Source organism: Trichomonas vaginalis, chromosome VI, assembly GCF_026262505.1.
Source record: "Trichomonas vaginalis G3 chromosome VI, whole genome shotgun sequence".
NCBI lineage: Eukaryota > Parabasalia > Trichomonadida > Trichomonadidae > Trichomonas > Trichomonas vaginalis.
Window position 1 is genome coordinate 18,738,545 of NC_067208.1, and position 16,128 is coordinate 18,754,672.

The window sequence follows — 16,128 nt, forward strand, 5'->3', positions numbered from 1 at the left end:
TGTGAAATCTTATTTCGTGCTTCTTTCCATCTATTTCAATCTCCATGAAATCTGTTTCATCTGTTATAACGAATGAAGCGATAGTATTGAAGTCAACCATTCTGAATGCAAGCGCCTCATTCTGTAGACCTAAGTTTGTTTGTAGCTTTACTGTCCGTATTCGCTTGGGTCTGTACTTTGCAAATAGAACAACATTTTATTCTCATTAAAATATGAGTATAGCTGCATATGCGTATGAAGCTGACAGAGCTAAACGTTTATATTTTGGTCAATACTCTCTCACACTTACTGACAAATATATTGTTATCACTGATGGAAATACTGAGAAATACATAACATGGAAGGACTATGAAAAGTTTGACCCTATTTTAACTCCATGTACTATGCCGTTTATAAAGGACGGTGAAATTATTGAAAAAGATAATACAACCGTATATAGGTCTGTTTATGAAGCATTAGAATATATGTTGAATCATAACCCAAAAAGATTTGACCCAAGCACTACACCATGTGCAATGCCTTTTATTAAGGACGGTGAAATCGTAAGAGTTCCGGATTCAACGGTTTACACAGCTGTTCAAAACAGTTTACAAAACATTTTAGCGAATATCTTTAATTCAGAAACTACAGAAATAAAATTACCATATATAACAGATGCTAAAGAAATTAAATCAAAACGACAACATTATTTACGTCACTTAATGATTTAATGACTTATATCATTAATATTCCTGCACCAACTACAGCATTTGATCCAAACTCGACGGTTTGCAGTGTACCTTTCATAAATGACAGTTCATTAATTACTTTAAGGGATTCAACAGTTAATGAATCATTAAAGGCTTCATTAATGAAAATCATTGATTTTAATTCATTCACGAATACATATAATTCATTCATTAATGTTTCATATGCTTCTAAAGAAGGTGAGCCAAAAACTATCGATAAAGCGGTGTATGAAATAAAAGCATCAACGACGAAATTGAATTCGTTAACTTTTGACGGTGATAGTTTCGTTAATGACATAACATCGGGGAAAACAATTTTAACGAAAGAATACTTAAAATCTCATGTTAGTGAGTTCGTTGAAATTGAAAAAAAGGTGGAATTAAGTTCGATCCACTGAATTTCATTTTCAGCTTAGCGAATGCGGGTGTTAGTTTCGCTGAATGGACAACTATACAGAGTGAAATAAATGCAATATGGACGTTTTTGGGGTCAAAAGCGGGAATGGGTGAGCTTGTAAATGCTGCAAGAACATTAGGTGAAACAGGAAATTTTGTAGATGGTTTTAAAAGACTTGTTTCAAATGTTTTAACAAACACAAAGAAATTATTTAGATATACCGTACATAACGGACGGATTTTCGAACAGATAGCAACAAACCTCCGGTTATGGCTGCGTTGATGATGGTTTAGAGATATAAAACCACGTAACGACGGGAACGAAGAACATGAACAACAGGATACTGGTCGGGTTATTCGAGACATTAAAAACGTGTATCTTGAAGTTATTGATTTATTTAGAGGAGTTAATGATTCAATTTCAAAACATTCTATAACCCTCGATGAGAGAATAAATTAAAGATTATATATTCGTCATTATTGCAGAATTAATGAAGAGAATAAATGAAAAAGGAATTGGTGATATCATTAATGTCAGCGATGTAATGATGAATAGAAATTTTGACTCATTATTTACAAAACCGAAAAACAGAAATATAGTCTTTATGACGTAATTACCGAATTAATGAAAAAGATTAATGATAATAAGAGTTCTGGCGGAAGAGTTGAATTAGAAGTGAATGATGTTAATGAGAAATTAGCCGTAAAAGCAGGCAAAAATGAGCTTTTAGCTCTGAGTGATAAAGTCAAGAACCACGTTCATTATATAACTTCAGACGAACAGATTATAACGGACTACCATGGATATTTAACACGAAGTGATGAAGCGAAGACATAAGATGTTAATGAAAGAAGATATAAATACATTCGTGCTAAAGGTTATGACATAAGCTGTACTGTACAGTATGATGTAGCTAAAGCACCAGAAGCATTTGGTTATACCGGTGAAATTTATGCCTCTACTTTCAATGTTAACGGTGGATTAGTTGAACCAAAATTTACGTTGAGAGTTAAGTCAAAAATAACGTTTGAAGATGCTATTAAAAGTAAAGCTGACAAAGTTGAACTCGAAGCAATGAACAAAGTTTTGAAATCTCATAAACACAACATCTCCGATATAAATGAACTTCAAGCTACATTAGACAGTAAAGCCGACAAGAACCATACAAACGAATCCTTCACTACTGTTAGAGCAGACGATGTAATATTGAACTATGATTTGGGTTCAAGTGCACCTTTAGAGAATCCGAGTACAAGCGTAAAAGATACTCTTAACAATTTAGATAACAGATGTATGAACATTGAAGGTCATGCCAGAAACTTTGAAGCATACGAACTACCAGCAATGTTAGATAAGAAAGCTGACAAAACTTATGTGGATGCAGAACTAACAAAGAAATTTTCGAAACCAGACACAATGACATTCACAACAGAATTTATAAATGGTGAACCAGCAACTCCATTTGAATTTGTAAGAGGCATTCAACCAGAAACATTTGAATTTTTCTTGGATAATTCTATAGAGCTAACATTACATTATAAAAGTGGAACAAATGCAACATTTCATCCGGGAGATACATTCCAAATGGTATTTAATGACATAAGTTCTTTAGAATATATTTATAGAGTTATGAGCATATATGATTTAATATATCCTATAGGAGCTGTTTATACGTCTATGAATCCAATAAATCCAAACACTTTATTTGGTGGTAGATGGTATGAAATAGTTGACAGTTTTCCATTCTACACTAATACGCAGTCAATGAAGATGGGAGGTTCAAAGAAAATAGGTATTGAAAACCTTCCTTCACATATGCATAAGTTCAGTGGAACAACATCTGTGGAAGGAAACCATTCACATTCAATAACAAAAAGAGGTTATAGAAATCTTGCAGCAGGTTCGGATAGACAGGGAATGGATAGATATGATATTTCAAGCGACCCAGTAGATTCAAGCGCAGGTATTTTCTGTGGAACTGCAGGAAACCATACACATGTTTATGCTGGCATTACAGACCCAGCAGGTAATGGAAAAGATTATATGCCTCCTTATATAACAATGCACGCTTGGATACGAGTTGGTTAAAATCTTTATTTTTACTTAAATGAGTTTGAAAGAAGTATTCGAACAACATCCATGGAGGTCATTTAAGAAGTTCAATGAAGCTGCAAAGAGTTGGGGATTTACTAACAGAGCTGAAGTGAAAAGGTTCTTTGACAAAAATGTTGTACATCAAACAAAAATAAACCCTTACGACTACTTTTTACCAATTTACTCCAACGCTCCTGACGCATACCAATTTGACACTCTCATTCAAAGCAGAAAAGGAGGACATAAACCATTCCTCATCTTCATTAATGTTAACACTCGTAAAGCATATGCATATCCAATGAGGAATAAAGGAACTCGTGAAGTGTTAAGAGTTTTACAAAAGTTTGTAGCAGAACATAACCCAAGTACTTTAACATCAGACCAAGACAGTGCATACCTCAGCAACGAAATCACAGATTTTCTCATTAAGCATAACATAACTCACTACACTACTGAAGACCATAACCATAACATACTCGGCATCATAAACCGCTTCATAAGAACGCTCAGAGATTTAAACCAAGAGCGAGACTTTACCGAAGAAACAATGAAACATTTTCTCGAAGTATATAATTCCTCAACACATTCTACAACAGGACATACACCAAATTCAATGACACAACAACAAGAAGAAAAGTATATACAAAAGAAACGAAGCCAAACACAAAATATCAGAAATTCAACACAATTTACCCTCATTCCTGGTACAAAAGTTCGTGTAGTTCTTGACGACAAACCGTTGACAAAGAAACGTTTAAGGTTAAGTAGAAACTATTATATCGTAGACTCTACGCAAGGTAATGGATATCTTATAAAAGCTGCTGACGACTCTATTGCGTTTTACCCTCGTCACAATTAGTCGAAAGTAGTAATGGCAAACTTGCTGAAACCATTGACGAAGCAAAGCGAGGAGTGGTTATTGAAATACTTGGCTACAACATAAACGATGACACTTATAAAGTAAGATATGAAGGAGGCGTTGAAGATGTTATACCATCTAAGAACTTGAGAGAGTCAAAGTCAACACATCTGGGGCCATTAGAGCGGGAGTACTGGAAAGACAAAAATAAGCCAGAAAGAATAAGAAAATTCTTCTAAACTTTTTCATTAGATGTAAATCAGACATGAATGAGAACAGTCATGTATTATTAATGTTTTCATAAATTTACACCAAAAATAATGTTTAGGGTAGATGGTTAGATCTACCCTCATTTCTACCCTCATGAATTTTCATGAATTTTATATATTAATGTTTTCGTTAAGCCACTTTGTGCCGTCAGTCAGTCAGTCAGGACCTTCGGTCTTGGCGCTTTGCGCCGTCAGTTTAGGAAAGACTTTAGAAAGTTGTTGGAAAATAAGTCCTGGGAAGAGTATTATAAGGCATTTTGTGAAGAATATAGCAACAGTCTGAATTCAGACGGTTGCTTTTTATACAAAATTCATGCAGGAAATTCTTGAGTTTTGGTTGAAAGAATACGGTGGAGCCAAAAGTGGCTCGACCTCAAAACAAGCATTTTATGAGCTTACTAAGGGCGTTATAAATGAATTCAAATGTATTTACATACATCCTGACCTCGTTCATTTTGTTGCTGAATTCACCAAAAATAATGTTTAGGGTAGAAGGTTAGATCTAACCTCATTTCTACCCTCATTTCTACCCTCATGAATTTTCATGAATTTCCTTAAGATAGAAAAAATAACGCTAATTTTTTTCTAAGAAAAATTTTTATTTTGTATAAAAGATATGATTTCAACAATCGGCACAACAACAATTCAAACAACTTCACCAAACTCGTTAGTCATGAATCCAACATCTATGTTAGTAGAGATGAAAAGCTTCATTCCTTCTTCATATAGTTTTGTAACAGAAATACAAAGAATAAAGCAAGAACTTTTAACAAGTAATTTAGACTGTACCGCACAGGATGAAGAAAATGAACAGTATCTTTATGAAATGCAGGACATTATTGACCATTTACCCAAATTGCCTGAAATCCAACAACAAAAGCTCACTATTCCTGAATTCGATGAAATAGAAGTGAAACCAACTGACTCAGTAGAAATAAAGAAGTTCATACGTAAAGTAAACTATGAGTTTCTAGGATATCATTGCAACCATAAAGTTATGGACAAAGATTGCGACATGGTATATAAGAACATCTCTGACATATATAAATCTGGGGAGTTTAAGACATACGACAACTTTGTTTCATTAGTTGCAAAATGTGTATGGCAGATAAGAGATAAAGATAGAAGAGGTAAGGTATGGAATGAACAGATAAAACCAACTGCTTCAGATTTAAAGAAAACCATTGACGCCTTGGTTGTTTTAGCAGGTAAGGTTTCAGAATATAACGCAAAAATGAACCCGCAATGTTCTAAATGTAAAGCAGCAATGAGGAAATATAACTACTCAGTCAAAGAGATAGAAAGAATGCGAAACGACTATGCAGACTTAAAGAAAGAAGCAGAAAAACCAGCAGAAGATAAAATGGACATGTTAGAATTTCTGAACAAAAACTATCCAACTGCTGACGATTTCCTTCTATCTGACGTCAAGAAGAAGTATAAAGAAACTTTCGGCATTGTTAAAACATTCGATGTACTAAAAGAAGAAATAGAAGCTACAAAACTGTTTAGAGTCTCACGAATTCATAACGTTTACCATGTAAAACGGTTATAAATAATGAGGGTAGAAATGAGGTTAGATCTAACCTTCTACCCTAAACATTATTTTTGCTGAAAAATGACCAAATTTCATGAATTTCATTAGTTAGAAAAATAACGCTAATTTTTTCTAAGAAAATTTTTTATCTTGTATGTAAAGACAGTAATGTCAAACATTGAGTTTGAAACAGTTAGAAAGATAGACAATGACACCAAAGTGGTTAGAATTGGTGATTTAAACGTAAGATACTGTAAGAAATACAACAAATATTCTTTGTCAGACATTATAACACCATCTGGAAAGAAAACAAAGGACTGGGTTAGAATTGCTTCTACTCAGAAAATTTTGACAAGAAATCCTGAGCTTATGATATCGGTAAGATTCTATGGAACTACAGCATATCTCATTGACAAAAGTCTTATACCAATAGTTTTGTTATGGTTAGAACCAGTTGTTGGATATAACTTCATAACTTATGGTTCATTCGATACGGAACGTTGCAGTGAAGGTTTACTTTACATCGTTCAGAAATCGAAGGACTTCAATACAAAGAGATATAAGATAGGAAGAACATATAATATAACTCAAAGATATGACTCTACAGTCAATAGAGTCAAGGTTGTGTTTGTTAATGATATGAGAGCTGCTGAACAGAACTGCTTGAAGTTTTTGAGAAAATGTATGGTGCTCCCACGAAAGGTAAAGAAACGTTTGAAGTAGATGAGATAGATAAAGCTATAAAATTATTTGACGAAGTTGCTGAAAAATACATGTAAAGCGTTTATTTTTGGTCTTTTGTGAAAGTCAGAAAATAACGCTAATTTTTTTCTAACAAATTTTTTTATTTTGTATGTAAAGACAGTAATGTCAACATTAGAGAACACAACAACAGTTATAGTCCATGAAGCCATAAATGAAGAATACGAATACATACAATATAACAAACAACTTCGCCTCATTCGTTCGGTCAAAGACGATATGTACCAAATGCAAAGTATAATGAACGCTCTTCGTTCTACAAAGCAAGCATATCATTGGTTTGAAAACCAACAGACAAAAGAACTTTTAGAAGAATTTCCTCATATGATTGCTTCCCTCGGAAAACCGAGAGAAGAGATTCCGTACGAAAATCGCAAGAATTTGGCTCCTGGTTTGAAAGGTTATTATGTTCATAGACTTTTAGTAAATGCTGTAGCAATGTGGGCTTCACCTCGTTATGCTTGTTATATTTTCATGATGTTAGATGAACTATATAAAGCAGAACGTGGAGAGATGGAAAAGAAACTTCAAGCAAAAGATGAAGTCATTGAAGCAAAAGACAAAAGCATACAGAAAAGAATACCGCGTTCAGTACCAAAAGGAAAGGAAAAGAGTTATAAGTATATGATATATACTGAAGAGTTGGAGAAAGAAGAAGATAAAGATATGGTTATGTTGCATTTAGTCAGAAGAAACAACAAAAGCTTTTACGACCTTGCTAAGATATATAAATCTGACAGAAACTGGTTCTATCGTGAAAACTTACCGATTTCAATGACACCGAATGAGCAAATAAAGGAAATTGTCAAAAATACTCTTCCTCAAACACACTATGACATCAAAGGTTGCACAATACTTACATTCAAAGAAGACTTAACATTACTGAAGGAAAAAATAACAGAATATTTCGATATCTTCAAAGAGGAAGAATGAACAAAAATAATTTTTTTTGTTCAATGCTTTGAAATTTTATACAAAAATATATTTTTGCTTAAATAGCTTCAGGGTCTATTTCTTCAACCATTTCACTTCCTTCGTCAATGTCAATAGAAGCTTCTTCAACCTTTGGTAAGAATTTCTGTATAACATCTTTGTTCGTTATTGTCTTCAGAGATGAAGGATAATATTTCACATTTGTTTCACCTTTCTTATATTCTTTCTGTTCGGAAAGATTTAAAGCAATACTGAAGAAGTCAATGTTAGAGTTCTTTATAACAGTATAATGAGTATCTTTGACATTCACGAAGAAACCCTTTTGTTTCAAAACTACTGCTAACTCTTGTGAAGTATAACGTTTGCGGTCAATGACGATAGCTAATGGTCTGACATACTGACCAAACTTAGATTCTTTCACAAACTTCTTGTTAAAGATAACATTAACGTTTGAAGCATTATTGAACTCATTCTTGATGGCAGTAGCGAGAGCATTGTATGAAAAGAACTTGCAATCTTGCATGTGTTTCATTAAAATAAAAAGTTCGAAATATTTTAAAACTAGCCTTAAAAAATCTAAGCTAATTTTTTTCTAAGAAATTTTTTTATTTCCTACTAAAGATGTATCGGAAGTTGTCTAAGTTAGAACACTCGGAAATAAAACAACTTCTTACAGAAGCTAACATAGAAGTAGCAAAACATTACGCAACAAACAAAAAAGCACTCGCTGACATCCTCAATGACTACAATGGTGCAATAAGTTATGATAGAATTCATGAGTTCATAAAGCCGCAACGCGGCGAGGACGAAGTCCATGCAAGAGCATTTCCTTTAAATGACGTTGCTATTGACTTATATCATAGACGTTCAGTACCTCATGAAGTAAGAAGAGAAATGTTTGACATAACAAATGCAAACGTTGGTGAAACAAGAAGAAGAGACGACACACTGAAACAAACAGAGAAGAGAGATGTTTAAAAGTGCTATAGAACAAGTTCGCAAAGCTAACGATGTCATTCGTTCCATTGACGACAAACCAAAAGAAGGTGAGAGATGGTTAAAGAAAGATGAAGAGAATAGGAAGAGAAATGTGAAGTCAGGCAATAGACTCATTGACTTTAACATCGAAGCTTTAGATGAACCAAACAGAGACTACTTACACAAACATTTCGGTAAGGTTTTCATGAGACTCTTAGAGAAGATTAAAATAAACTCCCAACAAAGATGGATGGTATGTTATAAACTTGGTGGAAAGTATGAATGTTCTACGTTAAACCTCAATAATATTGGAACATTACTACATCAGCTCTTGAAGGAGAACTTTATATCAGAGATAGAAGCAAATGCTGCAGGTATTGTTGAAATGCACTATGACTTCTTCTTGACAAACATAAAGAATCTTACTGAAATAAAGATGTATGATTTAACAGAATATGAAGGCTTAACGATGTCAGATGTAAGAAAGGCAAACCAAAAGAGACCATATAGAGATGAAAGCACACTGACAAATGACCAGAAAGCCATTTTGGAAGCTCTTAAGCAAACAGGAAACCCAGCACTTATAGAAAGCTTTTGGAAAGATAATGGTGAAAAGAAGTTTTATAAGAAGAGAAGCGGTCAGTTCTGGAAGTATCTTTGCACATTACCTATAAATCTTGAACGCTACCAAATCTTCAATGAACTGAACAAAAGAACTGCAACACTTATGACAGAAGACAATTGTTTCGTTTATGCTTGCATTCAGGCTGGAGTAATGAAGAAACTATTGACCACATGAGAGAAGTCATTCGTGTTAGAGACTTTCCTCAAAGTAAAGTACAAGAAATTTCTGACGCAACAGGTATAGCATTTAATGTTACCATTGGTTATTTCGACAACTCCAAAGATAACAGAATAATTCACTACATACCAAAAGAATGTGAAACTGTCGAACTATTGACTTACTTCTTGTTGAAGACCACTACATGCTAAATGAAAGATTACCAATGACAACATATTTCATCAGAAATTACAGAGAAATCTTGAAGGAGTGTGGTGGAATGAACATTGAGAAACAGATGAAGATTTATACAAAGAGAGAAAAATATGTAGTTCGTTATGATAGAACAACACCGTTATGGGATGTTATGAAAACATTGTGGGAGTGCAAATATTTCGAACCTATTTCTTATGGAGAACTTTTCACATATACGACTGACTTATATAAACAGAACCTTGCACCATTTAAAGATTTGACATATGCTCCAAAGTATTGTGTACAACTGAAGAAGAAAGCCGAGTCAAAAGAAGTAAATAAAAATAAGTGCAAGTTCATTCCTGAGCACGTTTTCTTTGCTGACTTTGAGTGTAGCACAGACGGCTTTCATAAAGCTTTTAACATCTGTTATGACAGTGAAGATGGTTCAGTGAGTGAAAGCATTTGGGGTCAGAACTGTGCAACAGAATTTTTGGAACGACTTCCTGACAAGAGTTTAATATATTTCCATAACCTCAGTTATGATATAAACTTCATCTTAAGACACATGACAGAAGTGAAAGGAACTCCCATCATTAAAGGTTCACGAACAATGCAAATAACTGGCTTATATAAAGGAAGGGCAATTATTATAAAAGACTCTTACAGTGTTATAAATAAGAAGCTTAAACTATTTCCTGCTATGTTTAACTTACAAACAGGACCGAAAGAAGTATTTCCATACAACTACTACAGCAGTGTTTTGTTAGCAAATGACAACAGAACTGGTGTCATTTCTGAAGCATGTAAGTTTATCCGGGATGCAGATACATTCATGAAAACATAGATTCCATCAAAGGTTGCAGAATAGATGAGAACCACTTCGACTTAGAAAAGTATAGCACATTTTATTGCAAACAAGATGTAAGAATTTTAAGAGAAGGTTTTGTTAAGTTCCGCAATGACATATTGAAAGAATTTGATTTAAACGTTTATGACTACGTTAGTATTTGTTCATTGCTAACAAATTATTTGAGAACAGAGTGTACTTCCCGAATGGAAATTTATATGACCTCTCAAATAAACCAAGAGAATTTATTTCACGCTGTATTCAAGGTGGAAGATGTATGCTGTCAGATAACATGAAACAAAAGAGCGAAAAGAAACTCATTGCTGATTCGACGCTGTTTCATTATATCCATCAGCTATAGCAAGACTTTATACTTTAGAAGGTATTCCAAAGGTTATGAAGAAAGAAATGTTAAGCACAGAGTATCTCATGAGACATTTATTCGATGACGACCAAAAGGAACCCATTGGTGAAAAGTTTATGTCTGGCTTCTTTGTTCTCATTAAGATAACAGAGATTGGAATACATAGACACTTTCCTTTAATAGTTTGTGACCCTGAACTAAATCCAGAACTTAACGTTCCCAGAAGTTCAAACACTTGCTGTTTAATGTATGTTGACCATATAACATTACAAGACCTCATAAAATATCAAGGTGTCAAATGTGAAGTGTTGCAAGGATACTATTACGATGGAAACAGAGATATTAGAATAAGAGATGAAGTAAAGAAGTTGTTTGAGTTAAGGTTAAAGTATAAGAAAGAAGGAAATCCTTTGCAAGAAAATATAAAGCTCATTCTGAACAGTATTTATGGCAAAACTATTCTATCTCCTATTGAGTCAAAAATAACCATAGTAAATGACAAAGATGCTATAAGATATGCCATCAGAAACTACAACCATATAGTGAAGTTCGAAGGTTTGGATGGTTCAGATAAAACTATTTTCAAGCTAACGAAAAGCATTTGCAGACACTTTAACTTCTGTCCACTTGGTGTTAACATTCTGTCTATGTCGAAGAGAATAATGTGTGAAGTATTCTGTACTGCTGAAGATATGGGACTTCAAATATTTACCAGGACTGTGATAGCATGCATATTTTCAATGAAGACATACCAAAGCTTGCAGCAGAGTTTAAGAAGAGATACGGTAGAGAACTTATAGGAAAGAACCTTGGTCAATTTCATTCTGACTTCGCAGAAATAACACCTGGAAAACAAAGTTTAGCATACAAGTCAATATTTTGTGGAAAGAAGACCTACATAGACTTACTCACTAACGATTTAAATGAAGTTGCATTCCATGCACGTTGCAAAGGTGTCAAACAAGACGGCCTTGCTTTAACCGCTAATGAAATGTTTCCTGAAGCTATACAATGCTATTACAATGAAGATAAGAACATTCACATACCTGTTGGAACATATGACAAAGACTCTGAGTTCAGTGTTATGAAGTTATATAAATCACTTTATGACGGTCAAGAGATTGCATTCGACTTATGTAAGTCGTGTCAACCTTGCTTTGCTGAAAAGTTTAACTTCTCAATAACAACTAAAACAAGCTTTATTCGTAAGTTGAAGTTCTGAGGTCATTTATTTTTGTCAGCAATGAGGTCATTCGTGATAAAAATAAAACTAGCGGCAAGGGCGAAGCCCATGTGGTCATTTACAATACTGCGATGGTAGAGTTTAAGAGTTGTGCTTCAATGTAGAGACAGTCCTTATGGTCTGGAGGTAAGAACACTGGGCAGTTATGGTCATGAGTGGAGAACATGTCTATCCAAAACTCACGATTGAAGCCAGTTAATTTATAGTATTTAGGGTTAGGAAGTGGTGAAGTTCTTGTATGACCAATGAACTCATTTTCAACTCCCTTACTTAAGTTTGAATATAATATAGCTTGCTTTCTATCCCAAATGCCAGGTGTTACAATCTTTGAAAATTCATTTTTCCTCGGAAGCATTGCATCATAATTGAAAACATTCTTGAAATTATCACTTGGTTCAGAGATTTGAAATCTTATACGTAATGGATTTTTTTCTCTTTAGCGACTTCATTGAGTGGTGAATATATAACAAACTGACAGTCATGAGTTCCATCTTCATTTTCATTAAATTCATAATGAAAGTCTATAAGTTGTGGCTGACTACCTTCTTCTTTCAGTTGTGCAAGAAACTCACGTAAAGGCTGTAAAGTTTGTACTTCAATGTTAAACTTTTTCTCGAACATCTCATTAAATGAAGTCATACATTGTAGCAATGTTGTATCGTCTTTAAAGTATTTGTATATGTGAATGTTTTGGGCACTTAAAGACTGTTCGTCATTTTCTATCTCGACTTGAAGTATAAAGTCAACCTTTCTGAAAGCACGTGTTATATACATAGATGTTATGCCAATGTACTTCTCTTCATTTATGTTCACAATCCAGTCTGTTGGAAACTTAAACGTTACTCTGTTCCCCTTTATTTTGACGTCAGGGGTTTCACTACTGAACGCAACAGATAAAGGTATTTGTCTATACATTTAATTCGGATAAAAATAAACCATTTACTCTTTTTGCTTTGCTTCAGCTTCTTTAGCTTTTGCTTCAGCTTCTTCTCTAGCTTTCTTCGCCAGCAGTGGGTTCTTTTGTCTTCCAGCAGCTAATGCAGCAAGTTGTTTTTCACTAAGTTTTCTCTTTGGTCTCTCTGGCTTTTGTTCTTGTTTTTGTTCCTTCAGTTCGGATAAAATTTGCTCACGAATTTCTTTCTTCAATGCTTCAACATCTATGACCCCTTGGGTCTTGTCCGTAGGGCTTGTCTGAGTCATTTGACTGCAGATAAAAAAAAATTAAAACTTTAACCGATGTAAAATGAGCTTGTCAAAATCAGAGCGAGAGTCTATTATATTAAATGACGCAAGAGGAATACAACATCCTTTCTATTACGTAAGTCAGAGTAAAGATGGTAAAATATACGTAAGAAAAAGAAAGGTTCCATTAGCGAATGCAGAAAGCGACAACATTAAGGTGCATGGCAAGGGTGAAGTCCACGAAGCCCATTAAAACCTTCTGTTCAAACTGAGCCAAATAGAACCAGAAGAAAAGAAGCCAGATGTACTTTCAATAACGAACCAAGAGCTTATTGCAAAGTTCGTGAATTTCATTGAAAAACAAACCGAGTCAAAGAACCCTGACCCGCCAGTGAAAGAAGTTGAGACAAAAGAGAATGTACAGTTCATTGAAAATGTCAAGAAACAACTTCCACCACGAATGCCAAGAAGAAGAGTGAGAATAATGAAGTAAATAGATATTTTTATCTGAAGTAAATACATGCAGAACGAACAGCTAAACGAATTTACTCCAGCAGAGCATATTCATCAGATTCGCTCATATTTCGATATCATAGACAATGCAGTTCAAATTGGTGACACTAATAGAAAATATTCTGACGCAAAGATTCCATCACAACCTGGAACTGCTAAAGATAACACATGGGTAACATTCAATCTCTCACCTCCTGGTGAAAATATGTTGGACCTTTACAATACATTCATTACGTATAAAATGGAAGGTCAATTTATTGTAGATAAAGAAATTGGTTCAGGTTCCAATAAAACAAACCCACCAGGATTTTGGATTGGTTTCGATGACGCTTTCTATGCAGTTGCTGGATATCAAATCCTTGCAAATGGTCGTATCGTATATTCTCAAGACAACGCAAGAGAAGAAGCATATATAACTTCAAACTCACAAACTACCGAACAAATAAAGAAAGTAGATGTTTTCTCAAAGACTCGACATGAAGATGTATGGAGTCATTCGGGAACATGCAGAACAGGACAAATTGTTAGTGGTCCAATTACAGCAGGAAAATCATTTGATTTTAAGCTTCGTTTAAGAATTCCTGTTAGAAGATTCCTTCCATTAGAAGCTATTCGATTTATTCCAGCTTTTGCAGGAAACATTCAGCTTAAAGTAAAGTTCAGTAGCGACGCCTTACAATGCACATCTATATCTGTAAATGATATCATTGCTTTCAATCCAACTCTTAAAGTTGCATTTGCTTCAGATTCAAATCCACCGACAAATAAATTTGTTCCATGGAATGAACCATTCACTATGATAACGAAGGCAGTAGAAGCTAGTGGAACAGTTACTATTACAACTGTAACCCAGCAACTATTTCGAACAAAGATGGATTTTAATGAATGTTTCATTCATCCAAAGTCATTCTCTTTAGACCCTAACATTTATACAGAACTTGTAGAACATTATACAAACGAGGCTTTATGTTTTCCTGTTAAAGTTATGGATTGGATTCCTATGGACGGTTCATTCTCAAAGAATACAGATAGTTCAAGTGCAACATTTACAGCAGCTTATACGCCTATTAATGTTAAAAGTATTTGGGCACTATTTAGAAAGAAAGACAACTATTATGTTAATTTTGAGAACCCTAAGTTTAAATATCTTCAGCTTTCCATGGGAGCTTATGGAAATATGCCTGCAGAACCTGAAAAATCATATGGACCTGTATTTTATGAAATGGTTGCGAACGCTGCAATACAAACAATGATATGATAGGATTTAATGAAGATGTTATGAGGTCATTGGTGGATGATGGTAGTGTGGAACATAAATGGGATAGCTATGACAACACACATTTCTTATGTGGTTTTCCAACAGAAGTGGACTTTTGCTTCCAGCAAGGTCAAACATCTACTGCTCCAATAACATACAAATTGTCTGTTAAAGGACCTATTGAACTAGCAACTGAAAATGTCCCAAAGCCACTTATTGGATTTATGAGGGATTGTTGCTTTGCCATTCAGGTGCGTGCTAATGGAATCCCATAATAAGATTAGATGACTATAACTTAGCTACGGACGACAGTGAGGAATAAAGGATGAACGTTTATTTTTAAAGCTTATAAATGAGTTCTTCATCAAGCTCTCGTGAACCTTCACCATCTATGAAACAAACTTTACCAAACGATTATGGAGCACCTATTGAATATTTCTTACGAGCTGCACAATGGCAAAGAGCAGTCTCACCAAGGTTAGGTGTTCCACCAGCTCCTGTCAAAAATAGCATTTGGTCAAGTCCTTATATAAGATATGGTCTCCCACTAGGTTTGCTAGCTACAGCAGGAGCAGTTATGATGTTGAAAAGAAACAAAGCAAATGTTGTAAATAATACTGAAGTAGCTGAAGTTAAACAAACTCCACACCTTCGCCAAAACCAACGCAAACCAACTTCACAAACAACACCTTCAATGACTCCTGAACCTATGGAAGTACAAACTCCTGTTCAAAAGTCAACTCCTAAACCGACTCCAACATTTAAACCAGAACCTACTCCTCAAATAAATCGTAAAACTCCTGCGTTTCCTTACTGAAAAAATAACGTTATTTTTATTTTATTAAAATTTTTATTTGAGAAATTGACGACTAAAGTCACTGAAGCAATGAAACAAAAGTTCTTGGTAGAATACATTAAATCAGGAACTATTCCAGAAGGTTTTTACATTCATACTATGAAGGATGGTAGAGTTCAGTTTAGAAAGATAAAGCAACCATTAGATAAAGAAGGAATTTTGAGAAAGATTAAACTTCATGAGGACAACATTGCTGAACTTAAGAAGAAGTTAGAAGAGTTGGAGAAAGGAAGAGAGTTATAAAGCAATGAATTCAACAGGGTAGAAAAGAGGTTAGAAATGAGGTTAGATCTAACCTTCTACCCTAAGTTTATTTTTGTGCTATGTTT

At 34.3% G+C, this 16,128-nt stretch overlaps 7 protein-coding genes and 2 pseudogenes across 9 annotated transcripts, besides 1 other annotated feature; 7 read left to right on the top strand and 2 right to left on the bottom strand.

Moving 5' to 3' along the window:
- Positions 1–16,128: part of a mobile genetic element that runs on past both edges of the window.
- Positions 213–710, top strand: TVAGG3_0889550 (organellar and viral DNA polymerase type B; the record flags this gene model as incomplete). The annotated part of the gene is made up of 1 exon (XM_051250794.1): positions 213–710. One exon carries the CDS (start codon positions 213–215, stop codon positions 708–710), a length of 498 nt encoding a protein of 165 aa, XP_051086269.1.
- Positions 2,200–3,213, top strand: TVAGG3_0889560 (keratin-associated protein family; the record flags this gene model as incomplete). The annotated part of the gene is made up of 1 exon (XM_051250795.1): positions 2,200–3,213. One exon carries the CDS (start codon positions 2,200–2,202, stop codon positions 3,211–3,213), a length of 1,014 nt encoding a protein of 337 aa, XP_051086270.1.
- Positions 5,582–5,902, top strand: TVAGG3_0889570 (organellar and viral DNA polymerase type B; the record flags this gene model as incomplete). The annotated part of the gene is made up of 1 exon (XM_051250796.1): positions 5,582–5,902. The coding sequence occupies one exon, from the start codon at positions 5,582–5,584 to the stop codon at positions 5,900–5,902; it is 321 nt and encodes a 106-aa protein (XP_051086271.1).
- Positions 6,887–7,579, top strand: TVAGG3_0889580 (KilA, N-terminal/APSES-type HTH, DNA-binding family; the record flags this gene model as incomplete). Its single annotated transcript, XM_051250797.1, has 1 exon — positions 6,887–7,579. The coding sequence occupies one exon, from the start codon at positions 6,887–6,889 to the stop codon at positions 7,577–7,579; it is 693 nt and encodes a 230-aa protein (XP_051086272.1).
- TVAGG3_0889590 (uncharacterized protein) lies at positions 7,638–8,111 on the bottom strand (the record flags this gene model as incomplete). Its single annotated transcript, XM_051250798.1, has 1 exon — positions 7,638–8,111. One exon carries the CDS (start codon positions 8,109–8,111, stop codon positions 7,638–7,640), a length of 474 nt encoding a protein of 157 aa, XP_051086273.1.
- On the top strand, positions 8,201–9,411 carry TVAGG3_0889600 (annotated as a pseudogene). Its single transcript has one exon. A coding segment is annotated over exon 1 (1,211 nt).
- On the top strand, positions 10,993–11,969 carry TVAGG3_0889610 (annotated as a pseudogene). The gene has a single exon. A coding segment is annotated over exon 1 (977 nt).
- TVAGG3_0889620 (uncharacterized protein) lies at positions 12,402–12,905 on the bottom strand (the record flags this gene model as incomplete). The annotated part of the gene is made up of 1 exon (XM_051250799.1): positions 12,402–12,905. The coding sequence occupies one exon, from the start codon at positions 12,903–12,905 to the stop codon at positions 12,402–12,404; it is 504 nt and encodes a 167-aa protein (XP_051086274.1).
- TVAGG3_0889630 (repellent protein 1 family) lies at positions 15,296–15,760 on the top strand (the record flags this gene model as incomplete). Its single annotated transcript, XM_001296652.2, has 1 exon — positions 15,296–15,760. One exon carries the CDS (start codon positions 15,296–15,298, stop codon positions 15,758–15,760), a length of 465 nt encoding a protein of 154 aa, XP_001296653.2.